Source organism: Syngnathus scovelli, chromosome 2, assembly GCF_024217435.2.
Source record: "Syngnathus scovelli strain Florida chromosome 2, RoL_Ssco_1.2, whole genome shotgun sequence".
NCBI lineage: Eukaryota > Metazoa > Chordata > Actinopteri > Syngnathiformes > Syngnathidae > Syngnathus > Syngnathus scovelli.
This window is the reverse complement of record NC_090848.1, coordinates 18,642,501-18,668,710: the sequence shown is the minus strand read 5'-3', so window position 1 is coordinate 18,668,710 and position 26,210 is coordinate 18,642,501. Positions and strand designations below refer to the sequence as shown.

Genomic DNA, 26,210 nt, shown 5'->3' with positions numbered 1-26,210 from the left:
AAAAAAAAATTGAAACATGCGCAACTAATCGGGATCAGTATCAGAATCTGCAGATGTTCCTCATAGATGGTACCGGCGAAACCTGATTTGAACACGCATCGCTTATTTTACAAATATTTTGATCATTTACAATGAAACAATTATTGAAGAAAAAATTTCACGGAAGAAGTGCAAAAAATATTAGACACTTGCTAAAATGTTCAGTGTACTGGATCAAAGAATGGCGCAAGTCCTAAATTAATACTTCGTCTGTCCTTAGATCACTGTAATTTTCTTAGGCAGATGAAAACGCTTCAATCATACCTTTACTACTTGGTGCACAAAAATGACATGCACCATTAAACTACCTATGTTAACTGTAATGCCCGCTTTTCCTTACAGGCTCTTTGTGGGTGGCCAATGGATCACAACAAAGTCTGACTGAGCAGTTGGCACAGCAGGTACCAGCGTGAAAAATGTTAAAGGTGACACGGGCTTCAGAGACTTTGTTTGAACTGTGCATGACATGTAGCATTGCAATTAATACACAAGACAAGGTTTCAGTTTTAAAAACTCTCTCAGTAATTCTATTTTCTGTATTAATGTACAACTGTTGAAAATTACAGCACTTTTTGGAAGCTTTTTCTTTATTTTTTTAACCATCTATCAACAGCCATTTTTATCCAGAAGTAATGTGAACAATGTGAGCAAGGAAGAGAGGAGGAAAACCAAAGCCCCAGAATGATGAAATGGTGGTGATCAACACAATAGCATCCAAATGAGGAGAAAGGAGTACAATAAATGTTTGGCAGACTGAATGCCTCATGTGTGTTGGTGTACTAAGTGAAATGAAAAATACTACACCTATGATCTGTCATGAGCAGTTAACGGCGTGCAGACTCTATGCTGTGTTATCTTTGAATTTGTTCACAGAGTCAAGTATTTTATCCACCTGAGAACAGTGAAGCAGCTGTGCTGAATCGATTCAACAGGATAAAGTTCAAGTTTGTATATTTGCAGGTCAGGCAGTCATAATGGATTAAAAAGAACTCTTTTCTTGTGAGCATTTATATTCTGGTGCTTTTTTAACACGGTATGTGACATGATATTTTGTTTTCAAACTTTCGTGGCAGGTCGGATCAAGGGGCACACTCTTTGTAGGTTGCCCACCCTGTTTGAAGTAATATTAGCAGAGGGCATCTAAGGATCAATTTATTTTTCTAAAATCATAACAACTAGCAGCTTTTTACTGGCGTTCGTGGTCAAAGTATTTTATGTTTGGCAATAACAAAAATCACGTGTAAAGTGTGTTGATTGTGGCCCAGAAATTCCCCCAAACAAAACAACACACATTCATCTTCATTATGTTCTGTATGCGAACAATGTACCATGCACATTAAAATGCTACATTTTGCCCAAGTTATGTATGAAGGATGCAGATGGTTTGGATTATTTATAAATTAAATTAGCCAACTAAATGAAAACACAAATAGTTGTCATATGTAAATGTGTGCGATGCAACTGCCACAAAGTGTCGACTAGGCTTTATGGTCTCAGCACTAGTAGTAACACCTTTGTTGACAAACATTACAAACTGATTTGACCTTTCTATATATTTTTTTAAATTATTCTATCTTTTTGTGTGTCTGGGACCAGTATGATGCTAGACATTAATGGTATTTGAGACACACATTTGATTCTAACGGTGTGCTCTGATCAAGATGTTTAACTTGGGTGATGGTGTTAAAGCCGAAACATGGTGATAGACCATGAGAGGAGGGTGGGGCAAGAGATACAATCGTGCCATTTAATGTCTTTGCAGCATTTTAGGAGTGAGATAAGGAAGAGAGAAAGACAGAAAATGACAAATCAAATGAGCGTTGTTGATAAGGAAAAAGGACACCGAAGGGACTTCAGCCTGGGTGTAGACACTGAAGGAAGCAAACGTTAAGTGGGGCAAGTAACACAGGGAAAGTAGGAAAGAAGAAAGGACGGACGAAAGAGATGCTGGTGCTCCGCAGTCTCAATGGCGCTTCAGGTGTCGTGGAAATCCTTCAGCAGCGTGCGTCGCCTTTGCTCGGCAATGTGCATCTGATTCTCCAGCTCCTGTTCACACGGAGAAAAGAAAGCTTGAAACTTTCCCTAAGTTGCATTTACACAACACGCCTCAAGTTGCAGTGGTATTTTGACTTACAACTTGAGTTTGTTCCACTCCAAAACTCATATAGATCTCTTCCTCGTTTTCAATTTTGCCAATGAAAATAAAGAGAAACGCAACTACCGTAATTTCCGGACTATAAGCCGCGGCTTTTTTCCAAAATTTTGAACCCTGCGGCTTATAGTCAGGTGCGGCTTATATAAGATTTTTTCCGTGATTTTTGTGATGACTTGATCACTTTTATACACTCGTAAAAAGGCTGTGGACCACTGTTGTGCGGTATCTTGAAGAAAAAAACAACAAAAATACTATTTTAAAACACTACTATGGCTGCTGCTTATTCTGGCTGTGTTGTTTGTGACTATTATGAGCTTTAGTAGGAATGCACACTAGGTTACCTGCGTCAAAGGGCTCTAAACCCTTTCTTTTACTCTGCCATGTGACTCAGAGTGGCGCTGTTTGGACCATCTGCATTGTATTAAAACCCAATCAATCAGCATTTAAATTCAATTCTTCTGAAATTTTGCTCGCCAAAAACAAGTTGTAATGAATGTGAACTTTTAATGCATTTCATTCAGAAGGTTACTTTGAACCCTGAGGCTTAAATGGCGGCGCGGCGTATTTATGGATTTTTACGGCTTTCTGTGTACTGTCTTTCTTTGTAAAAAACTCATGTGCACGTGCGGCTTATAGTCCGGTGCGGCTTATGTAAGAAAAAAACTAAAATATCCCTGAATTTTAGCTGGTGCGGCTTATAGTCCGGTGCGGCTTATAGTCCGGAAATTACGGTAATTCATTTTGTTCCCCAACCCCCAAAAAAATCACCTTTGTTGTTTGTTTTTCACAAATACCACTGTCTTGCATTAAAATACAAAGAATATGAAAATAAATAAAGTGTAGTTACTACACACTGGGGGGGGGGAAAAAAACAAAAATCACAAAAACAAATGTAGTTGATTTGTGTCTTTAAGGGGCAAGGCCTACTGAGTGAAGTTGGGAACTTTCCTTGGCTGCCTGTGTCTGGGAGTGATTTTTGGCTGAATGATTCTCCTTGTTTTTTCTCACTTCTATTGAGCAGCTACCGATTGAAACAGTTTCTTTTTTTAGAATATGACATCACCAAACATGCATTCCAGTGTTTCACTGCATGCAGTACACTATCTTTGTACATTTTTATGTAGGCGCTTTCATTAACACCAGAATGCCACATTTCTTCGTGACTCGCAATACTGCTAAGTCCCTAAAACTGCATAAATCAAAGAGAGAGGGAGTCTTACCCCTCTGTCGCTGGCACTGAGATCGACCTCGCCTCCCACCACTGCCCTCTCGTAGCTGTCCACCCGCTCCACTTTCCACGACAAATTCTCAATCTCCGCCTCCAGCTGGGCCTGCTGGTACTCAAACTGCAGCAAAGAAAACCAACATCAACACGCACTCAAGCTTTTATCTCTCTTCTCTCCATTTGCCCCCTCTCAAAACACATCTGAGTAGGCGCATATTATTATTGTTGTCTTGTCATCTCATTTTTTTTTCAAAACAAAAGAGAGTGAAGTTGATGAATCAATCAGGCAATAAGGCACAAGTTTCTCACCAGTTTTTTGCGTGGGCCAGACATGTAATAGGCATAAGGATACGTATACTGCAGTGTGTAACGACACTGGAAGCAAAGAAACAACACAGAAGAGGCATCAGTGAAACACAGAAATTGTCAATTAAAATGATTCTCTGCACCCTACTGCTGCAAACAGACTCATGCCTGACTTGTTTCTGCAAGCACAGGGCACAATTTTGAACAGTAATGTTCGCACAGACGCAAGAACTAACACAACATGAGAAGTGTTCTGTTCTGTTTCATTATTATGACAAAGTATCACTTATTTTATTACCATCTTAGGAGTCTCGCTTACTGCACTTCTGATTTATTTTTAAATCAAATTTGCTCAATACGTCATGGAACATACCAATTTGTACATCTGGCATAAAAATCAAAAAACAAACCAAGCAACCAAAACACCTAAATCCCAAGCAAGGAAAAAAAAACCTTCGCTAGAAGCTTTGCAGCATTATGAAGGTACTGCCAGTCAATCCAGGTTCCAAGGTTGTTCATCACTCTCTCCTGGATCTTCTCCTGGATCCTTTGATACGTCTGAGCCTCCAGCTGTAGAGACTTGTTATGGTTCTCCCACTGGTGCAGGAAACACACAGAAAATATATACATGTATGCAGACCTCAACATATGCAACGGAAAATCTTCATCATCATCATCATCATCATCATCAAAGGCAAGGAATTGTTTTCTCTTTTTTTATTCCGTTTCATTCTATTACTGTTCCGAAATACGACAACATTCGGTTAACATCGCCGCACAGGAACGGAACGACATCGTAAACCGAGGACCCCCTGTATTAGTAATTATTCAAAGACCAAAATATGCTCGCTCACTGTCATGTTGCTTACTCACCCTCTCAAAGTAGAAGAGATATTTCTTGAGAGCCTCTCTGGCTTGAGCCTGCTGGCTCTGGTTGACTATATCGGGGTTTTCTTTGTAGCGACTGCACTCGTAGTATTCACTGCCATGTGTCTTCCAGTCACCCAGACACATCCAGCAGAAGTCTGAAAATAAAAAGTTAAAATCATTCATTTAACAGTTTTCAGCCTTGTTTTGAGCGCACACCTAAATGGTTAGATTACTACTTATTGCTACTACTTATTATTTGGGCAGACAGTTCATTTCATTTCGTTTTTGCTAGGTCAGCAGCTATAGCTGTATCATGGCCAATACAGACAGAAAAAGAAAACCAATCAAATAACATTTAGAAGACCAACCACCAAAATATAAATAGACTAAATATGTTTTTTAACGTCAGGACATGCTAAAAAGTTCAAAACCATTAATTATTAAAGATATCTACATTAGTATCGTTTTCAAAAAACAGTTCAAACATTTTTTGACAAATTACATGCATACTTCATTGTATAAATCACTGTTCATATGCAATCAGGGCAATTAGACTGACTCTTATTTTATGCACAGTTCAAAGTCCTGCAGAAATACTTTAGACTTGTTTAAAATTACGTCTGGACAGGACATTCCATGTATTGATTGAATCTTGAACTTACCGTGTTTGCACTTGGAGCATTGCTGGAATAAACAAAGAAGATATTTTGTCAAAGCAAGCAATAACAATTGTAACTAAGCCTATAAACACAAAATTGTACAAATATTAAAGATTCTGTGCAAAATCGAAGGGTTGCAGACTCAAAAAGAAGAGACTACAAACGAAATACTGTAACTGCATTGTCTTTTCTGCTGTTACTTACCATGTGATTGCACCCTCCATTCTTCTCAATGCATATATTGCACTTTGGACACTGAAACATGACACAGAGTTGTTTCATATTTCAATATTTTTTGAAAGTTCAAAGTTAAGATAGAAACCATGAGGCGGCTCATACATCTTTAGTGTGTGCACTGATATAGTTGGCCGTCTCTGAGTCGTCTGCACATTTTGTGAGCCATTTCCTGATGGTTGCGCAGTCGGTGGGTGCGTGGTACATCTGACGGCATTTAAAACTAACAATGAGAAACGATAAACAGAGAATTTCAACATGAAACTTAAATTGCATACAATTGGCATATGAATGTTATTATTGAACCTCTTTGGCTAAACTACCAGTCATTAAAGAAGTACACAGACCATGCGCAATCATGAAGTGCTTCAATGCAGACCATTACAGAACCATGAATGCGTGCAAAACTGCATAAACCAATGCGGTTAATTTGACATATAGAACTTTACAATTAGGAATTTAAATTTGTATTTATTTGTTCTGTATGTTTGTGTACGCATGTGTGTGTGCGTGTGTTGTGGACCTACCAGAAGACCTCACTGCATCGACTACACTGCACCCTGCGTGCACGTGGCTCCTGCACCTTAATGACGATGGGGCAGTCTGCACCCGGACACAGTTGCAATTGGAAGTGACTCTGCAGTCAGAGAGATGTCAGGTAAAGCTGAGCAGAATGTTAACAAGGGAATAACATACACTTGAACATGGACCAAATTGGAACTGAAAGGTACCTAAACTATTAGAATTCCAGTTGCCTGATTTTATGCTTTCAATTTCAAGTTAAAGCAAATCTTGTTTATTTCATTTCAAATCAATTGGTGTTTAAAGCCAAAAAAGAAGAGAATTGTGTCGCTGTCCCAATATTTAGGGATCTGACTGTAGATTAAGGAAGAACAAGTAAGCCCTCACCTCTACATAGTCTCTGAAGAGGTAGCGTCTATACTTGTCCTTCAGCTCCTCTCCTGGCAGTAGAGGCAGGACAAAATCTTCTGGCACTTGCAGGGAGCAATCCTGAGCCATGCATGAGACGCCTGGGAAGACACAAGCGCGACCCCCCACACATAGGAGCCGATTTCCCATATCAGCCTTAATGTGTGCTACAGATTCCACAAGGTTGCTACACATTGTGTACTGACAGTTGGCCGTTCACCTACTGTATCGCATTGAGGCTTCACGTACAATATATTGTACTATATATATATATTTTTTTTTACTCAATAAGCACATTAGCGTTTGGTATCTTGCTGAAGGACACATAGACATCGTCAAAAGGGTCATCTTTGTATCAAATGACCACAACTGTACTGATAAGTACACACATGCACAGAATTTTGACTTACCCACTCCTATACCATCTTTGACCAGTACAGTACAGTGCTGCTCCCAACAAGCTTTGCAGAAGGAGTGCTGGCAGGGCAGCGCCAGCAGGGAGTCTCTCCGTACTAGCTGGAGACACACGCCACACTGCAGGGACTGAGGGGCCTGAAACACACAAATTCAATTCCAGTTCAAATAAAACTGTCCCAATGTGAATACATTTAAAAATACAGTCTAAATCATGAACTACACAAACGCACATTGCACTGGTCTGCTTGCAATGTGTTTGTTTCATGTAAAAGAGCAACACAAAACATATGTTGATGGCCTTGCATACATTTTACAAGAATACAACTAACGTTCATGAAAGTCTTACGAAACATCATATGCTCATTTCCAGACGTGTGCACGCTGTTCCCTACCACATAACAATGTCAGAGCGTGTGAGCAGCTCTGCAGCGTCATTGTACTCAAAGGAGGATTTAGTGCCTAAATTGGGAGCCACATGAGGTCAGATGTGTAGCAAAATACAATCATTTGTAAATTATACAGTTAAAGAGTTCACTCTAAACTTAAGAGGAAACAACCTAGAGTTTAAACACATGGCCAAATATGAACAGGCTAAAGATATGACAGGAGGACATGAAAACAGATTGTGACATTTTTGGCCTAAAAGTGAACAAAAGTCTCATACGAGCATTACTGGAACTTTCATTAGACGTACTCCTTGAGACAAAAATTTGATGGTTGTTGAGTAATACTAAAGTGATTGCTCATTTTGTTTGTTACTCACAATGACTGCTCTGGAAGTACTGCTAGGCTGAACCAGAGCATCTGACAACATCAGGGACAAACTGGACTTATTCCTGCACACAAGAGGAAAAACACAAACTCAAATGAGAATGGAAAAGGTTAAAATTGTGGTGGACAAAACAATACCAGTGCTCTTGCAACACCTTTCCAATGTCTGATTCAAGCATTTTCAAAGTGTTGCAGCACTTAATAAAGTTAAAAAAAGTTAAAGTCCCAATGATCGTCACACACACACATCTGGGTGTGGTGAAAATTGTCCTCTGCATTTAACCCATCCCCGTGTGATTTTGATCCAACCCCTGGGTGAGAGGGGAGCAGTGAGCAGCAGGGGTGCCACGCTCGGGAATCATTTGGTGATAGCTGTGGTTCCGAGGTCAGTTTTTATAGTATGAAAACTTTTTCCCCATGAGTTGCGATTTCAGTTTTTATATATTTCTAGGATGATTAATACTACATTTCTGAAAACCACCAATCCATTTTATATAGCGCTTTTCAATAAGGTCACGGATGAGCTGGAACCCATCTCAGATGTCTTGGGAAAGAAGCATACACCCTAGACTTGATGATACACACTCACATCTAAAGGATAATTCAATGAATCTGAGTGAAGCCTGAGTACCTGGTGAATAACCACAGAAGATGCTCCCAACATCTTCACTGTGAGGGAGACATTATAAATATATGGTATGTGCTGCCCTTGTGAACAAAAAATTTGAGTTGGAACAGTTCACAAAACCCACAGTAGACTCTTTGAAAAATCAATTATGTCTTGTAGTTAAAAGTGTATATTGAGTGTTGTTTTGGATTTTTTGTAAAGCGCTTTGTTACGGCAAAAGCAGTTGTGAAAGCGCTACATAAACAAAGCTGTATTTTATTATTACACTGTATTACTATTATTATTTAAATGATTGTTTTTCTGTCTATTCCAGTGGCATGTCGCGGCAGGCATAACAACTTGTCTTTACTTGGATGGCAAAAGGCAGCATCTGTTGCCTTTTATACAGCAGAATAAGTCATCCTGGTTTCCAATGTTGGGAAAACAAAAAACAGCCTGGAATAACTCTGCAAGATAACAAAAATGGGGGAAAATACCTGTCCAGTATTTGTGAAACTTGCCAGTGAAAATGCACGAGGATCAGCTTTGCAGCAGCCGGTGAAACCTGAAAAGAGGAGGCGAAATCAAGAGAGAGAGAGAGAGCGAGAGAGAGAGAGAAGACTAGTTTTATTTTCCTGGACATGAGATGAGGCAGGAACACGGCATGACGACATCACCTGTATTACAGGCCAAACTAGTAACAGACCCCCAATGATAATACACTGTTGACGTTTTTCTCTGGTATGCATTGACAGTTGATTCGTTTTCTAATAAACCAGAAGCAGAGTGTTGGTCAAAACAATTTAGATCTGATCCTAAATCTACCCTTCTTGTTTACTAGGGCGCATCTGTACTTAACAAACAACAACCCACACGACTCTTACTTTTTTGGCAACTTACTGTGTGCACTACAAACGAGACAAGGAGTAAATGAAGCCATTGTGTACGGTACAGGATGTTGTCAAAAACAAGACAGTGCAACAAACCTGTTGAATCATTTGAATAAGTGATGAAGTGGATGCATGAAAATAGATGTGGTGTTTGCACAGCCTGCCCAGCGTTTAACCTCTACCAAGTTGCCATGCAGCGATCAGAGCAAAGCAGCAAGTGTCATATTTTCGTCATGCACATCAAGTGGAAATTATGTTAATTTCTTACGTAGAATCATAACTTTTTTTTTTACATTTTGCCGAAATGTACGATACCAATGTTTTTCAGACCGACTGATCATGATAAACAAAGACCTACCTGATACGTTGAAATAAGGCTGGTATTGGCACAGATACCGATAACGTTACTCACCCATCCCTAATTTTAAGGAATTTTCATTATTCCTGAGGGGTCCATTTTTAGTAGTTCAAACATATTGTGTTATTTTATACTGTTCTATATTTGTTCCTACTGTTAAATAAAAATGCTTCAAATGATTGAAAAAAAATATTTTTTACATTGTTTTGTTCATATTGTGCTTATGTTAATAAAAATGAAATATTCTGCAGTTATTTTGTTTTCCATAGCAATGCTTTAAAACAGGCAATTTAAATGCAATGTAGTTAACAGTGAACAAAAAGCATGTACTGCCCATTGGAAAATGTGTGGCATTGTAGCAACGACTCGATTCACAACTCTACTGAGATTTGGGGTATAAAAAAAAGTAGGCATTACAAGGATGCAAAGTAGAACTGGCCCACCTTCAGCGCAGCAGCAACAATGTTGACCTCCTCACTCAAAACCCGTTGACTCTCCTTGTATGTCAGACAAGTGAACTGATACTCCTCAGGATCAAAAGAGTCAGCTCCCTGTTGCTCCACATCGCTGGCCACGCCGTCGTAGTAGGTTTCGATATCCCCTTGATCCTCCTCTTCCCCTCCGTCCTCCTCATCCTCCTCTTCTTCTTCAGAGTTCACCCCAAAGTCTTCCTCATTGCTGTCAGACGCCTGGCTGTTCATGTCCACAGACATCCAGTCGACCGAATCAACCACCCAGACAGGTAGACTGTACGCCTACCTGTCGGATCTCCGTGGCTCTGATTAGCTAGAATGGCTTGTATAAGCTCCACCTCTCCGTCACTGTCCAGAGACAACCTGGCGTCCGGATTGTCTGAGCCGCGAGGATTGCGCGCTCAGCAGCAGCGGAAGAAACAGAAGAAGTCACACTCGCCGTCACTCATTTGGAAGGCTGATCCAAAAAAACAGAGTGGGCAGAGAGTGAGTCAAATGGGAAATCAATGAGAGTACTGTGAAATAGAAAATACAATACAGTACAGTCAACCTCCCTGCCTTTTCACAAATTTACACTTTTACGTTCATTCAGGGGTACTTCGATGCCCACAATATGGTAACAATTGCCAAACTAACAGGAAAGTAATGGCTGGTGGTGACAAGAAACACTGAATCTTCAATGAGTTCCAACTATCAGAGTTGTTATGTTGGTGATGTACTATTTTGAAGTTGTGTCATGTTAACCAGGATGCAGGATAAAGGATGACGTGTTGAGCCTTCGTGGTTGAGCTTTAGAGGATTAGTTGAAAGATGCTTTAGCTTTAAAGGGGATATAAGGAAGACACACCTGTGGACTCCCTCAGCAGGAAAAAAAAAGCACGAGACAAACAGTGTAGCTGGACTATCATAACGTATTATACACTTATCGGTGAGCCCACATTCGCTACAGGGTTAGATTTATGGCTGCATGAGATCTGTCACAAATGCTGCACATATACTTCACGACTAATCCAGTGTGTAGACCTGCCTCTCATCATCAGCTATAGGCTTCAACAAACTGCAACCTAACAGTTTGCAGTGGTGTGGAAGGGCATGACACGCAAAGGTCATTTTCAACAAAATACAAAGTCACCTATAAAACGGAAAATGTTTTGAGGTTTGAGATTGCACAAGACTTCTGGTGAGATGATCTTACTCAGTTCAGCCACTATAAAGGGATTAACTGTGCATGTGTATTCTTTTACCTGTGTACTGATGTTTTACATTTGATGTGAGCTTTTTTTTGCAGTTTGTAAAAGTTAATATTAAAAAGTGCAGCCCAGTGACACAGGAGAATGGCCACTTTACTTAGTCTGAAGTTCAAAAGTGCAATAGTGAATTCCAAAAATTTAAATACTTTTTAGACAAAGGATCAGTATCAAAAATCTACCCGGAACGTGTCGACAGGAGCCAAAACGAACCTGCCAGGCGTTCCTGGTGTCAGCCAGGCAACAGCTAAACGCTCCTGGTCCGGGCTAAAAATAGTCTCTTTAAACTGGGTGACACACATCTTGCTAAGCTAATGTATCACATCGAGTCAGCACGGTTTCATAATACGTGGTGGTGGGGTTTTGTAATGTACTAGACGAGATAAAACAAGTATGCCGTACTTTGAATTCACATAACATCGACATTTACCTCCTTTGTTTGGCGAATCGTGTGCGTTAGAGCCACAAAGGTGATGTCCAGTTATCGACTAGCCAATTTGAGTTAGCCAGATTAGCCTTGAAACATTTAGATTGAGTCATAAAGCGACACAATGCTAACGTCATTGGATTGACGAGGTTTAAAGGATTCCTTGAAAAGAAACGATCAAAAGTTAAGCAAGTTCATTGTACACGAGTTTACCACATGAGTTAAGATATGAATGCAACTGCTAGCTCCCCGTTAGCATTTGATGGTTGTGAAACGCCTCTTGCCCACTCCAAACCCGTGGATTGGGATGTAAACAAGGCCGTCAGCAACTCGAGAGACTCGAAACACAATTAACCACAGATGTATCAAATAATTCTACATTAACTCAAGACATTTTTACCTTTCAGGGCGACGCCGGTGCCGTCCACTGTGACATATAAAAGTGTGTTTTAGACTACAAAGCCGCTCCGTGCTTTCGCTGGTAGGCGGACGATGTGGTGCGTTCTTGAACAGAAACTGACTCGGAATTTCCAAGTTCCCAGACAAGGTAAAAGGAAAAGGGGACCTGACACATTACACAAATAGTCAAAAATATATATTTATACATATTCAACCTGCACTTGTGTTTTGATAAGTTCGAAATTGTAAAATATGAGTGCTGTGTAAAACTACATTTCTACCTAAATAACTTAAACCTGAGCAAACTCTTTACAAAACATCACAATATAAACATGTAGGTCCACTGAGAGATATATGTGGCTCAAAAACTGACCACGCCTTGCAAGGCCTTTTCTAAACTAAATAATTTGTTGCTCTTAATGTCTACGTCACCTATCTTTTACATTGAAACTGGTTTTCTATTATTCTACTTCCATGAACACATCATTTTTGCTATTCAAGTTCTACAGATTCTGCGATGGACTGGATAATTAAATTCTTAAGTTAGATAAATACACATGTCATAAGATAGGTTAGTTATCACTGGAACCTACAGTGTGCCTCCCGTGAAATAGTAATGACAGCCTCAAGCTTTCTTGTGCTTTAATACCCAGAAAATATTGTTTTGTAATTCCCCAAACATGAATTTGCAGTGACTGGTGAGGAAAATTGACTGAAAATTGCAACTTGAATGAGCACTGTGAGAATAAGTAAATAAAATAACCCTTGGGCCCGGAGAACATGGCCATAGATACTTTCAATTGAAGCATTCCACTTTCTTTTAATCGTACTTTAATGTTCACTTACAAAAAATAATTTCCATCAAAGAATGGAAATACAAGTGTCATCATCCAGAAACAAACATGCACTGTAACACAGAACAGCAGTGAGAAAAAGACAGTCTAAGTGTGTCTCCTTTAGATATGGACAAAATGGAAGTTGTGTAGTTATGTCGAACAACAATAACACTTTTCAGCTTCTATCCGGTCAAAACTGTCCATGTCAGATGTGATTATTGTCATATTGTTTGATTTTATTTCGCCGTCCGTAAAACCACCCATGATTGACTGTAAGCATACGCACCACGCAGTGTGTCTGCACAACGGCAGCGAGTGAAAGTACAAAATGGCATGCATGAATCACGCTTTCTCAAAGGGGAACAAATGTTTCTCTTTGCCTCTCCTCTCCCGCTTTGCCCTCTGTCCGCTGAAACTCCCTGCTTTCTCTTCCTTTGCTTTCTCTTCCTTTGCTTGCCTGTTTTGTGGCCAAGACATAGCCAGTGTCTCCGTGGCAGTTTTAGCTCTGGAATTTTCCTCCTCCTCGACACCTCCTTCATCTGAAGACAGTCCATCACATTTGTCTTCGTCAGCAGCCTGGCCCTTTTTGCCATAACGCCGCTTTAGACGTTCTCTGATCTGAAGGCCCTTCACAAGCAAAGTCCAATTGGAGATCACCCTTTTTTCTCTTTTCTGAAAAATGAGAGACAAAATGGCCATTTACCCAAACAATGAACAACGTTTCAAAGACACTCCCACAAGTGGACACCCACGCACCTCTTTCTCCCTCTGCTTTTGAAGCTCTTGTTCTTCCAACCAGGCAGCTCTGAGGATCTCCTCATTCTCCTCACACACAATGTAGCCATCAGTGCTGGAGCACACGTTGGAACAAAGTTAATATATAAACAAAAAATTTCTTGTACTATTGATTATATTAACCGTCTTACACCGCATGCGAATATCCCCCATGAAAGTCGAAGCCAGTAACGGCGGGAGCAGCATCCATGTCCAACTTTTTGGCCACACGGTGAAGGTTGGGCAGCCTGAGGTGGACGCAGCCCACCGGCAGCATAGAAGCCTTGAACAAGTAGACGTTGCCATAGTCATTGCGGGGAACCTGAGGGTAACAAATGAGTAGTAAATAATACAGCAGTGAGAGAATCAATTTGAGGTCATTTCTTCATTTACATACATCTTTTGAGAGATATTTTCAAGATTTTGGTTTTTCAAAAATTTTAAACCCAATAGATAACTAAATTTTTCTTTGTATTGAAATGACAAAGTTAGCAATTCACTAGCATTGAATACCTTTCCATTCACAGCTATGGGAGGTTGATACACCTCCGTCTGCCATTCCCCAAACAGAGCAAGGTCATTGTCATCCTTCTGCTCGGTCATCATCCGAGCCTTACGTGAACGATTAGAGAAGCCCTTCACCATCTGACGTGGACACAAAAGAACATTAAAGTGAAACCCCGGAGATCCCACTTTAAGGTCTTGATGAGGAAAAGGAAGAACATTGGAGAGTTTAGTCAATATCTGGTGTTCCTATTTTCATCACTATAGAAGGGGATTGATTATATAATATATAAATAAAACACAGAATAGCAACGATTTGACAATTAAAATTCAATATCAAAACTCTTACCTTATATGGTACTTCTCCTATTCTGACAGTCCGTGCTTCTTTCAGCCACGTGTCTTTGGAGTGTAGAGTATGCACACAATCTCTAGCAGAAAGGAACAAGATCACATTTAATTTTGCTTGCCTCTAGAGTAGATCACTGTCGTTGCTTAATTGAAATAACAAATACAATACTGTATCATAAATATCAACATTACAAACAAGAGCCTGAAATTGCTGCATTTGAGCAAATCATTAAAACATATTAATACTATAGTATAACATCGATATATTTTTCAGAGAGCAGCAAGTATCAAGACTTTCTTAAACCAGTCAAAATGTTCACATTATTACCATAAAATGATGAGTCATTTAAATGTTGTACAGAGGCTGAGATCAACCGGAGTCAAATTCTCCTTGTTTGGCATGCACAAACTTGGCCAATAAAGCCGATTCTGATTCTGAAAAGTGTCTGAACTCACACTTAGTCAGAGAGCCTGTGAACTGGACAGACTACCCGCTGATTATCGATGAAGAATGGGACAAAATTATGAGGGGCCGTTGGTGATAAGATCCAGGCTTACCGCTCACACTTATCAAAACATTCTCATTCACACAATTTTATACTTCAGTCCATCCATTTTCTGAACCGCTTTTCCTCACTTGGGTCGCAGGTGCACTGGAGCCTATCCCGGCTGACTTCGGGCAGTACTGAACAGGTTGCCAGCCAATCGCAGGGCACACAGAAACAACCAACCATTCGCACTCACTCACACCTACGGGCAATTTGGAGTGCTCAATCGGCCTGCTATGCATGTTTTTGGGATGTGGGAGGAAACCAGACTACCCAGGGGAAACCCACGCAAGCATGGGGAGAACATGCAAACTCCACACAGAAGGGCGGTGTGCAAAAGCAGGTGTGAGAGGTAATCCTAAATTATGTCCGTGATGGTCCCTCACACTAAAGTGCCCTGAGTGTTTGACTGACCTGGAGTACACTGGCTCTCCTCGGCAGTATCCGAGTATGGCGGCTGTGTCAGGATAGATGGCTTCATACTTGAGCAGGTGTCTCTTTAACGCATACAGCGGGTGGTTCTTGTACTCTGCGATGGAGACAGGTAAGGGCTTGTTCAGCAGCTTCTTCTGCATCTGATTGGGCAATAAAACAAAGCTTGAGCATACGCTGATCCAGTTAAGTGAGACTTTTTTTCAAACTTGACAATGATTCACCTCCTTCTCCTCTTTTATGTCCTGTTCATCTTCTGGTCTCAGGAAGGGCTGCAGCGTCTCTTCCCACCACTCCTCCTCCACCCGCCTCTTCCTGCTTGACGTCATCCAGGTGGGGTCGTACTTGCGGCCCAGGTCCTTCACAAAGCCGTCTCCGTCCACGCCCACCACGTACGTGATTGGCCGCGTGGCATTCTGGGAGCAGAGCTGAGGTGCGCCCACTCCGTGCTCCACATCCACACACACCCAGGAGGAGGTTTTGTCTACAAACACCTCCACCCACTGGTCAGCTCCGACACCATTTTTCTTTTTCGTGCTCTGTCTCTTTGCTTTGCTGCCAGCCTGTCCTTTTTCTCTATCCTTGTGATTCTCCTCATCTTTTCCTAAACTGCTCGTTTTCTTCTGGGCTGTATTGTTCCTGTAATTTTTACTTTTGCCTCTTTCTTTATCTTCTACTACCTTGGCAGTTTTGCTTCCAATCTCTGAATCTTCGCTGTCCTCCTCACTGGACTGTTGAAAGTCTTCATCACTAACTTCCTCCTCGCCCTCGCTGTTGCTTTCTTCCTTGTAGGTGACCTTTGAGGCAATGCTACGCCGTTTGGAGTTCTTTGGTCTTGGGCCACCTGGCGACAAAATCTTCTCAGCCTCCTCTACTTCCTCTCCCTTTAATGGTTTTCTCTTTGCTCGTTTGCCTCCCCTGTCTCCAGCACTTTTTGCTTCAGCTGGCCTCTTAGAGCCTAGAGAGACTTTCTGTTCAGGTGAGCTGGTCTTAGATGTTACCTGGTTTTGGTTTGTTTTTGCTGGTGCGTTAGAGGAAGTTGTGGCGCCTTTGCCCTGTTGACAAGACACAGATTTATATTAAAAGTATTTATCCGACAGGAACACAATAACAGGCAAAGAAACAGAATGTCTACTGGATCCTACCTGATGTGATATAAGCATGCATTTTCCATGACTTGAAATCTGAATCGGGCTGAAAAGGGGAAGTGATCTGACCATGCATAGATTCATCCATTTTCTATATGTACACTGGGGCCACGGGCATTTAATAACTGAACTGCAGATACTCTATTAATATGTATTTATAAAAAGAAATGCGTTAACAAAAGCATAAGCCTTACTTTGTGCTAATACATTTAATAATATTGTGATAATAGTATTTCATGCTAATAAGAATAAGCTGCGCTGAAAATGGATGGATGGCTTAGATATTATAAAATGGTGACGTTACCTTGGCTGGTGGAGGTTTAAGAGGAAGAGGCTGCAGAGAAAGAACCAACCGACAAAAGAGCTGAAGAGACCTCAAGACCAGCAGGAAAAGCTACGGGAAACCAAAACAATACAACCATGTCAACAGCATTTATTCGAATCATTCCATTCCCTTGGATGGGTCAAAATACTGACATGAGTCATCTCCTGGTGGTTCTTTACTGACAGGCTCGCAAGACGTTTCTCGAGCAGAGCGCGAGGATCGGGACGCTCCTCGTAGGGAAGACTGGGGTTGAGGGTGAAAGTTGCTTGAAACCTGGGCGATGCAATAAGATTACTGACCCTTTAACTGACAAGGTAAACAGTTCAAAGCCTGTGCATATTTTAGTTTCATACACATTTAAGGTAATTATAATTAGTTTTACTTGTTTGTTGTTGCTGTTGCCTAAAAAGCAAAAAGCTGTTGTTCTTGGACTTAGATTAATTCATGATAAATACTTAAATTTTGTTTATGCCCACCAGAGATAAGCGGTTGGTTGCATATGAATTAAATCAAGTTAATTTGAATGCTGTGTTTAGCCACGTAGGGGAGTATAGTACATATTTTTATGGCTACATTTTTGAGTTGGCTTTCCCTTTAAGCAGTGTTTTTCAACCTTAAGAGCCAAAGCTGCCTAGTAGAGAATCACTGATTTGAAGGATGCGTGAACATACATGTACTATTGATAATGTGTACACACCATTTTAGCAACCCAGAGAGGTAGTTCTGATCTTTACGTTCCTTGGCAACCGCACTAAAGTGGGCGGGCAGCATCGACAGAGTGATGGCAAGCAGATCGGGTTCACTGCACAGGCGGTTGCGGAACATCCCGCTGGCCAAAAGACACATGAGGTGCACCTGACAGAGTATGAGAAGAATCTTGCAATAACTCCCAATGGCAGGGTGGAAGGATTCTCACAATAAAAGTGTACATAAGTGTGTTCACCTTATGTGTGTCGACCAGCAGGTCCTTCTTGTAACGGTTCATCATCCGTCTCAGGTACATTTCAAACTCTGCCTTTTTCTTCTGTCTGGACAATCACAAATGATGATTACTCACAACAATATTTGAGCATCATTAAAAGCACGATTTGTCAGTCAAATGGCTCAAAGGCAAAAATAACTTCAATATTTGCCATGAAATTTGCTCATCTTGAGTCAAAGCAGAATCACTTTTCTGAAAATGTTCCTCAATTTCCCAGAGAATAATGATTGATTACAACTCAATTAATATGTAAGTGGAAATCTGTGAAATTAGTAAACATATAAATATGTGGTGTTATTAACACAGGTTGTTTCAAACATTTGAAATACGAACACAGTAGTAACATGTAAGGAGCAACCGAAATTAAATAGCTTTCTTTTTTTGTATTGACAAAAGTCTTCTGACGCAAATACTTCTTGTACAAACATTCCAGAAGGTAGACCATTTCCCAATGCTATTGTAATTAGGCTTTTATCCAGTTCTTCACTTAGGGTACCTGTAATAATTGATTAGTTAATTTACTGATCGTTAAAATTTTGTGGATTAAGTTGGTAATTGTGTTGGTTAATTGTGTCTGAGTTTACTGTCACATACTGTCATGGTATTACAAAACTAAATACAACTAGTAATAGAAAGGCGTAACTACTCCCTTTTTGAAAACACAAGTCAGAAGCCACCTAGTACAGTTTGATAGGTATTTGCTGCACAAGAAAGCTAATAAAATGCTTATTGATGTTCACTTACTTTTTTCTGACTTCAGGGGTCTCAATTTCTATCTCTACTGGCTGAGAGGGCAGGGCTGGTTCTGAGGATTCTGCAGGACTCAGAGGCTCAGCCAGTTCTCACAAAACACAAACACAAGTCAATTGAAAAGCAAGTACAGGTATAGTGTTGTTATTCTTTTCTATTCACCTTCTACCTCCTCCCAGTCATCCTCCTCTTCCTCACTCTCCTCCTCCTCTTTTTCCTTTCCACTGTGTGTCACTGGGGCTGCTGAGCTCATCTTTTCATCACAATCATTCGTGCTGTGCGTCTCCTCCCTCTTCACCGGTGCCCGGACATGTTTGCTGGTGCTGATGCCAACAGTATTCCCAACTCCATGGTCTGAAGAAGAACGTGGCTTTGGATTTACCCTCTTCTTGAGCATCTCTTCCTCTTTTGCATTGTCCTCATCATCACCTTGAAGAAAACAGGAAACCATTGACACCATTTAGGATTGTAATGGTCGGACATTTACTTTGTAAAGCTTTTCTGTTTTGCATGCTTGATTGCCAAAACTTTTAACAATTTGACTTACCAAGAGGTCGGCACAGTAATCATAAGGGCTATGCAGTAATAAAGGCATTTGCAATGTTGAACGATTAGTCGAATGGTCTACTTACTATGAACATTGATTGTGTCAATAGGTTACACGTAATGAAATACGTGTTCCGCAAATTGAAGTTCCGAGTTCTAAGACAGCACAGTGTCTTTTGTTAAATATTACCTGCATCTTTTCTCTTCGCCCGCACTTTAGTTCCTCCACCTTTTGCCTTCGGCACTTGTTTCAGCTTCTTCGTATTGACATCTGCCTTCTTACAGCCACTCCGCTTTGCCATGCTGTTTTCTTCGCTAGAATACGTATTTCCTTTTTATTTATTTATTTTTAAATCAAGTAAAAATGTAAACGGTAAGTCTCAAAATCCCTTGCGTGTAATTATGCGCTGGTGGATAACATGATAAAAGAAGTTATGTATCATGTCAACGCCTCTTTGATAACAGTTGCTCGACAATTCGTGAAGGAGGCGGGCTAGGGTGTCACTTCCGGTTACCTTCTTTTTCTTTTGGGATTCTGCATACTCACAACCACTTTTGAGAGTGTACTGCCATCACGTGGAAACACAAGTAAGTTGCAGGCTACGGCAAAAACTACCCACTACTACACAGTTGATAGGAAGAATCCGCGAACCCAGTAGTATGGTTTGCTGGTGCTGTTCAAGTACACGATTAGGAAAGATTTTTAAACATCAAAATACTTTAAAAGTCACTACTCTGTTAGGGGGAAAAAGTAGATACCATAGATTTATTTATTTACTTATTAATTCATTCGTCAGGCGGAGGAGATACTAACGAGGATTAGCTGAATTACTGTAATGGTAGCACAGAACGAAAATGCGGACTTTATCCTGAGGGTAGCGCCAGAGGATAAGAAAAGTTGCCATTACAACCAACAGTACTGAAATAAATAATTAATCAAATAATACTAATACTAATACTACTACTAATAATAATAATAGTAATAACACGCACGCACGCACACGCACCGCACACACACACACACACACACACACACACACACACACACACACACACACACACACACACACACACACACACACACACGCACACACATAGTTTTGTCTTGTGCAAAAAATTCTTACGTGTAGATTAGTGTCATGCCCCGGCCTCGACAAGAATTAAAGACAACTTTGACAACGTTTAGTGGCAAAAGTTTATTGTACAGTTCGTTTCAGTCAAAAGCAGACAAACACTTCATTTGCACCTTTTTCACGATTACATTGAAAATTTCCATCACTGTGATGCACACGAGGAAAATAGGCTACATGGCTAAAACACGACAGGTGAATTTTATGAATACCATCCTTTTTTGCTTTTTTTTTTTTGTCTTTATGAAGTACAATTTAATAGTCTTTGATGTGTCAACAGTGTTGTTCACTGCTTGTTACAATGAATTTTTTTGCAGTTAGTGCCTTTTCATAAACATGATAAAGGTGAAAGAAGCCACCCATAAATATTGTATCATTATTTTCCAATCTCGAACACCTTATTTCCTCCCAACAATTCACTGTTTAGATCCAATCAACATGAATAAATCACTCACTTTCCCTGTTAAGTAAAAGAAAAAAGGTCGTAACTGTAATAACTTCAGTTCCCAGACAGTATCAATCAGGGGCTTTAGCCAATTTGACTCTGTTGCAAACCAAAACAGCAGCACCTTGCAAGACGTGTAAACAATTCTTTGTATGAATTAGTGTGGAGTCTTATCACGTCAATGACATCGCTGTGTAAAGATTTTCATGGATTCTAGAGGACTCTGACATTGTGTCCGTCCATGTTTATGATGAAGTAGCTATGAGACTTTTGTTCCACCTCGTCCAGTTCACTACTCATAACAGTCCCTCCATTTTTTTAAAGCCACAGTTTTAAATTCCAGTTTCAGTTAACATGAATTGTAACATACAGTACAGTTCTGATCCAGTCTGCAGTTAAGGAAATAAATGGTCTAGGCTACTATTTGACAATATACTGTTGTTGTCGCAATTACTTGCCGCAAAGTCTCTTCACACTACAAGGACCAAAAATAGCCCCTAAATGATTCTTCATTGTGTTATTTTGACGACAGGTCCCTGAGAAAGAGTTCTGCTTCTCAGCTTCAAATTGATCTGATTCATCAAAATCCACTTGTCCTCTGTGTTCAGATCAATATCAATTTTGTTTGACGTTCGGTGGCAGATGTGTGTGTTGAAGAATGTTCACAAATTCTTCATAAATATGATCGTGTGCCCATGGCTCCCTGTGTGACAGCTCTTCTCCTGAACGCATGAATCCATATTCAGATATATAAACTACACAATATATATGTATTTGTGTATGTTCCAGTGTGTTGTGTGTGCTTCCAGCGCGGTGCATGGCTTCCATCCCTATATGAACCATCAGTAGAGTCAGATAGGAATAAAAAGCCATAAAGCGAACTGGGCATTGGGGAGACTGGGTTGTATGGGCAAGCAGACACATGCACACATAGAAACGGACTATGAATAAATATGAGATGTTGTTTAAAGCGTGAGACCCACTTTGTACATTGGATTTACTTAGCATTGTAGGATGTATTTCCTTGAGCTGTTGAAAATTATATATTTGTATATCTATAGTATATCTCAATCAAACTGCTGTGTTGGTCGATTATTTTAGTTTTTTACAGCCCAAATGCGTAGGTAGAGTTAGGAACAAAATATTACTATAAATGGAAAAAAGGTAAGAGAACAATGACAATTACTAGGATTTTGATTTACAAAGTACTGTTATTATTATTATTTTGATAGTAAAATAGCTTTCTCTCAAGCGTAAAATAAAACATTATATCATAATGGGCAAATCAGAATCAATCTAAACCAAATTGTCTCATATTTGACCAAAGTGAGCAGTACTTGACTAGTGGGTTCCACTCGAGCACGTTGCAAACGAACCAACAAACGGAACCATTTAAAGTAATTCAACAAAAAGTTGCTTTAACAAGGATTTGTTTCCACTCTGCCACTTGTGACAACATTCTTAGCAGAGTGGGAGGTAAACTGGAAGAAAACTGAGACAGATTTGCGCTTCAGGTTAATGTTCTGTATGAGATAAAAACCTTTCTCAATTGTTGAATGCACTCATTTGCATTCAAGCCAATGAACTCATTGGCTATGCATTAAATCAGGCTATTGTGATTTTGTATTTACATTAATTAAAACTATGTCACCTTTAGTGTCAAGTAGATATAAAAGGAATCCAATATTAAGCTGTCATTCAAACGCCTCATTAATAAACTTCTGAGACTATCCAAAGCTTCAAACCATACTCAAAAGAGACACAGGATATTATAAAACATATTTAAAATCTCTATAAAAATGTGTGAACAAAAATACCAACAAATACAATATAAAACTACCACTTCAGCAGGAGCTTCTGAGTGATGCATGTGACACCATAATGGAAAAAGAAGACGAGCATCCATGCACGGGAAGCCAGGTGGTCCATCCTCCGGTTTGGTTCTGACAAGTCCCCGCGAGTCCACGTCACTCCATGCTGCTGCAGTAAGACACTTGCCCTGTCCTCTGGTCTGCTCCAAAGAGATGCTGTTGCTGCCGCTGCTGCTGCTGTTGCTGCTGCTGCTTCAGCCACCGGTGGATGTGTGCCTTTGACTGGCCCTTTACGCAGATAGAGAGAAAAAGAGAGAGGGTGAGAGAGAGCCAGAGAGAGAGCAAGAGTGAGAGAGAGAGAGGGGGGTGTGAGAGAGAAAGAAAGGGGGGAATGGGGTTACAAAAGAATGAGGAGGGGGCCAACTAAAGGAGAGAGTAGATCATACCTGTGCAGGAAACCTACCTCACCGTGTGTGTGTGTGTGTGCGTGTGTGTGCGTGCATGTGTGTGTGTGCGTGTGTGTGTGTGTGTGTGTGTGTCAGACAAGGGATGCGAAGTGGGGGAGGGGATAGGGAGGAGAGGGCGCTCATGTCGCCTCACCGTGTTAATAAAAGCTGGCTAGAGGGGCTGAATAGGGATCTTTTCTGTCTCATTCAAATAACACTAGAAAGCACTTTCATTCTGCTGATGAGAGAGAATGTGTGTTTGGCCATTTGGCCATGGTGTGTGCGTGTGTGCATTTGCATCTCCATGTGTTTGCCCTCCCTTGCCTCTGCCACTGTCTGTTTAGCTGGCATTTACACTGCTTACAGACAAACAGGCAACCTGGTTGGACAGCCTGACAGAGGGCCAATAAACAGCACAAAAGTCAAGCGAAAGGGCAAAGAAGAATTGAAAGGCAGAGTGTGGATGCCCAGAGAGGATGGAGGTATGATGGGAAAGATAAAAAGAGGTTAAAGACAGAGAGAAAGAGAGAGAGAGAGAGTAGTCAGAGTATTGAGGTGAACGACTTGAGAGGCATGAAGTGGAAATAGTCTACAACCTCCTCCTCTCCCTCCTCCAATTGCTCTCAGGGGCTCCGCTGGAGTTGCATTCCAACGCGTCGCTCTCAATCCCCGTAACTCCCAGCAACAGTTCCTTGATGTGATCCCACGTCATGCCGGGCAGGAGAAGGTGGGGCGGCTGGGGATGAGAGAGGGGCAGAGGGAGACGGAAATGGTAAGATAGACAAGACAAAGGTAAAGGTGGATGCAGAGAAGGAAGGGGAGCAAAAAGGGAAAATAGAAGAGGAGAGGCAAGGGAGGGATGAAAATGAACGACCCCCTCTTGCCAGTCACCTGAACTCCTCCTAGCCTTTTTTCTAAATATTAAAGGAACTCATTCAGGATTATTTTTCCTCTGGAATCTGCTGATTTATTCTAGTCAGCGTGCTTGAATAAAGTTGAAAGATTCAACACGAGTCACAGATTTGATTGACTTTGGTGCAGGCAGCGTGAGTTCAGTTCCCATTGTGAATGGCTGTCATGTCTTTATGTGTCCTGTGATTGACTGGCGACCAGTCCAGGATGTCGTCCCCCTATTTTCCAAAATCAGCTGAGATAGGCCCCAGCTCCCCATGACAGCAAGTCAACAATGTAAGTAGTATGGAAAATGAATGGAATGTTGCCAAAGACATCATGTCCATATACTCTGCAAAATAAATGATTGCTGGAAACTTTTGACCCCAAGCCATGTGCTTCAAAGTGCACCTGTAACTCTACTTGAGAAATGACCTTAAGAAAAATGGGGGGGGGGGGGGGGGGGTATCCCTACTGTGTTACTCTTTCACAAAAAACATGCACCAGCCTAACCATGCAATTTTATGATGTTAAATGAATGTTGAACAAGTTAATTTGCGCAAGATTGTGGTTACGTACATGTTTTGGCATAAGGGACCTCCCCCATGAGAATTCTTCTCACTTTCTGTAAAGAATCAATATTTGCCCCTCGCTAGAAAAAAAACCTACACTTTTTATTCCATGTTTTGAATCAGGGAAAATGAAGAAAATCCCTGAACTCAGACACCACAAGTGAGAAAAACTAAAAATATTAATCACTTTGTTCAACTCCCAAAATATGAACATTATTTTTTCAGCTCGCATCACATTTGAGCCTTTTGAAGCAAGTGTGAAACACGCACACGCCCCCACATTCACACACGAACGCATACACACGTTTTGTGCTCTCAGTCGGCAGCCCAGCATGTCTTCGTCTTCTCTGGCGCCGTGCTCACGCAGGCAGGTTGATAACCATGGAGAAGCCAGTTGGGAAAAGGAGCAGGAGGTCGGGCGCATTTAACATTGGGACAGTTTAACTTGAAATATATTTAAATCACAAGCCACGTTTTTTTGCTCATTAAAACTGTTACCTTCGGCTTTTTTTCAGCTTGGCCAGTAGTGACATGGCCTACTACTGCAAACAAAAGATGAACTATACAGTTAACACAGATTAATTATACCTTCTGCCAACAAGTCAAAGCTCATTCATTTGTTCTCCCCTTCGCTAAATGCCGTTGGCATACATAGAGGAACAAGGATCCATGATTTGTAGTAAATAATGATTTTCAGATCAACGGAGAGAAATCTGACAATTTCCCACGGTACAACAAAGTGGTATGGTGGTGACTGATCAAAAAGTCCTAATTCTTGGGTATTTACTTATGCGACAAAGAGGAAATCGTTGAACTATGACTGTACGTTTAAATGCTCACACAGTAGATGTTCAAAATGTCCAGTTGGAGCTGTCTCAGTGGTTGTTCAGCAATCACATGTATGTATGTATTGATTTACATGTAAAGACCGTGTGGGCAAATTGAAAAGGATATGACTAAAAGTCAGTTTAGTATTTCTCCTTTCACATCCTTTTCATTGACAAGTATGTCAATCAGTTTGTATGAGATGTGAAAAAGACCGCTGACTGTCAATCAATCTGAGCCTCAAACACAGTTCAAACTCTGAGAGCCACAGTGGCTGGCAGATATTCAATTGAAGACCCAGTGTGCTCTAAGGGACACTGCATTAACTGTTGTGGAGAATGAATAGTGAGGAGGTGAAACATGCTGTTGAGTGCACACCATTCCTTTAGCGTGTCTTTTGTTACAGTGACAAGCGGGACTCTTTCAATACGTCATCAAGCAAAGAGCAGGGAAAATTAGACAATTTCATTTCCCCCAGTAAGACTTATTTTTAATGTCAAACACTTACATTGTGTTGGCATTTCAGCTACTGTTTTACGACCCCACAAACAAAATTGAAAACTGTCCAATTCACAAGTGATCCAGCACTCTTTTGGGTTCCTCATCCATCCATAAGCGATTTTGTATAATTTTGCACTAACATAAGCAGAAAATGGCTCATTTAAAAAAAAAAAAAAACGTGTCTCTTATACAACTTGAAATTAATAATGCGTGTTTAGCCGTTTGATAAACAGGCTGTACTTGTACAGAACTCTTTTACCTTTGGTACTCAAAGCACTACACTCTGCTTCCTCATTCACCGACTGATGATATACCATCAGGAGCGACTGGGGATTCGGTGTCTTGCATTTTCATGCTGCTTGTAGAATGAGCGCATTTGTGGTTTA

The 26,210-nt window shown here is 40.7% G+C and overlaps 2 protein-coding genes and 3 long non-coding RNA genes across 7 annotated transcripts in view; 2 read left to right on the top strand and 3 right to left on the bottom strand.

Moving 5' to 3' along the window:
- Nucleotides 1–537: 537 nt before the first annotated feature.
- arih2 (ariadne homolog 2 (Drosophila)) lies at nucleotides 538–12,148 on the bottom strand. 3 transcript variants are annotated; one of them, XM_049752462.1, is made up of 15 exons: nucleotides 12,009–12,148; nucleotides 9,905–10,391; nucleotides 8,711–8,778; nucleotides 7,599–7,671; nucleotides 6,829–6,970; nucleotides 6,398–6,519; nucleotides 6,016–6,125; nucleotides 5,594–5,711; nucleotides 5,459–5,509; nucleotides 5,258–5,279; nucleotides 4,599–4,750; nucleotides 4,179–4,322; nucleotides 3,729–3,794; nucleotides 3,415–3,540; nucleotides 538–2,085 (listed from the first exon to the last, which is right to left on the bottom strand). In XM_049752462.1, the coding sequence occupies exons 2-15, from the start codon at nucleotides 10,172–10,174 to the stop codon at nucleotides 2,014–2,016; spliced, it is 1,536 nt and encodes a 511-aa protein (XP_049608419.1). In that variant the 5' UTR covers nucleotides 10,175–10,391; nucleotides 12,009–12,148; the 3' UTR covers nucleotides 538–2,013. The 3 variants fall into 3 exon arrangements, with proteins under 3 accessions (XP_049608419.1, XP_049608420.1, XP_049608422.1); XM_049752463.1 differs by lacking the exon at nucleotides 12,009–12,148 and adding an exon at nucleotides 11,612–11,752; XM_049752465.2 differs by lacking the exon at nucleotides 12,009–12,148 and adding an exon at nucleotides 11,395–11,523.
- LOC137839732 (uncharacterized) lies at nucleotides 12,021–16,782 on the top strand. Its single transcript, XR_011085875.1, has 2 exons — nucleotides 12,021–12,155; nucleotides 15,121–16,782. It is a non-coding gene; the product is annotated as an uncharacterized lncRNA (long non-coding RNA).
- Nucleotides 12,808–19,714, bottom strand: xpc (xeroderma pigmentosum, complementation group C). The gene is made up of 14 exons (XM_049752460.2): nucleotides 19,394–19,714; nucleotides 18,820–19,086; nucleotides 18,652–18,748; nucleotides 17,869–17,953; nucleotides 17,623–17,780; nucleotides 17,078–17,198; nucleotides 16,905–16,994; nucleotides 15,677–16,507; nucleotides 15,435–15,595; nucleotides 14,471–14,552; nucleotides 14,131–14,262; nucleotides 13,770–13,939; nucleotides 13,600–13,693; nucleotides 12,808–13,515 (listed from the first exon to the last, which is right to left on the bottom strand). The coding sequence occupies exons 1-14, from the start codon at nucleotides 19,503–19,505 to the stop codon at nucleotides 13,186–13,188; spliced, it is 2,730 nt and encodes a 909-aa protein (XP_049608417.1). The 5' UTR covers nucleotides 19,506–19,714; the 3' UTR covers nucleotides 12,808–13,185.
- On the top strand, nucleotides 18,649–19,265 carry LOC125987902 (uncharacterized). The gene is made up of 2 exons (XR_007488183.1): nucleotides 18,649–18,790; nucleotides 18,994–19,265. It is a non-coding gene; the product is annotated as an uncharacterized lncRNA (long non-coding RNA).
- Nucleotides 19,715–20,384: 670 nt separating the features above from the next.
- LOC125989042 (uncharacterized) overlaps nucleotides 20,385–26,210 on the bottom strand; it is a 45,773-nt gene continuing 39,947 nt past the window's right edge. Inside the window, exons 3-4 of the long non-coding RNA XR_007488588.2 lie at nucleotides 23,632–23,771; nucleotides 20,385–22,877 (exon numbers count right to left, since the gene is read on the bottom strand). This is a non-coding gene — a long non-coding RNA (uncharacterized lncRNA). The remainder of the gene's footprint in view (nucleotides 22,878–23,631; nucleotides 23,772–26,210) is intronic.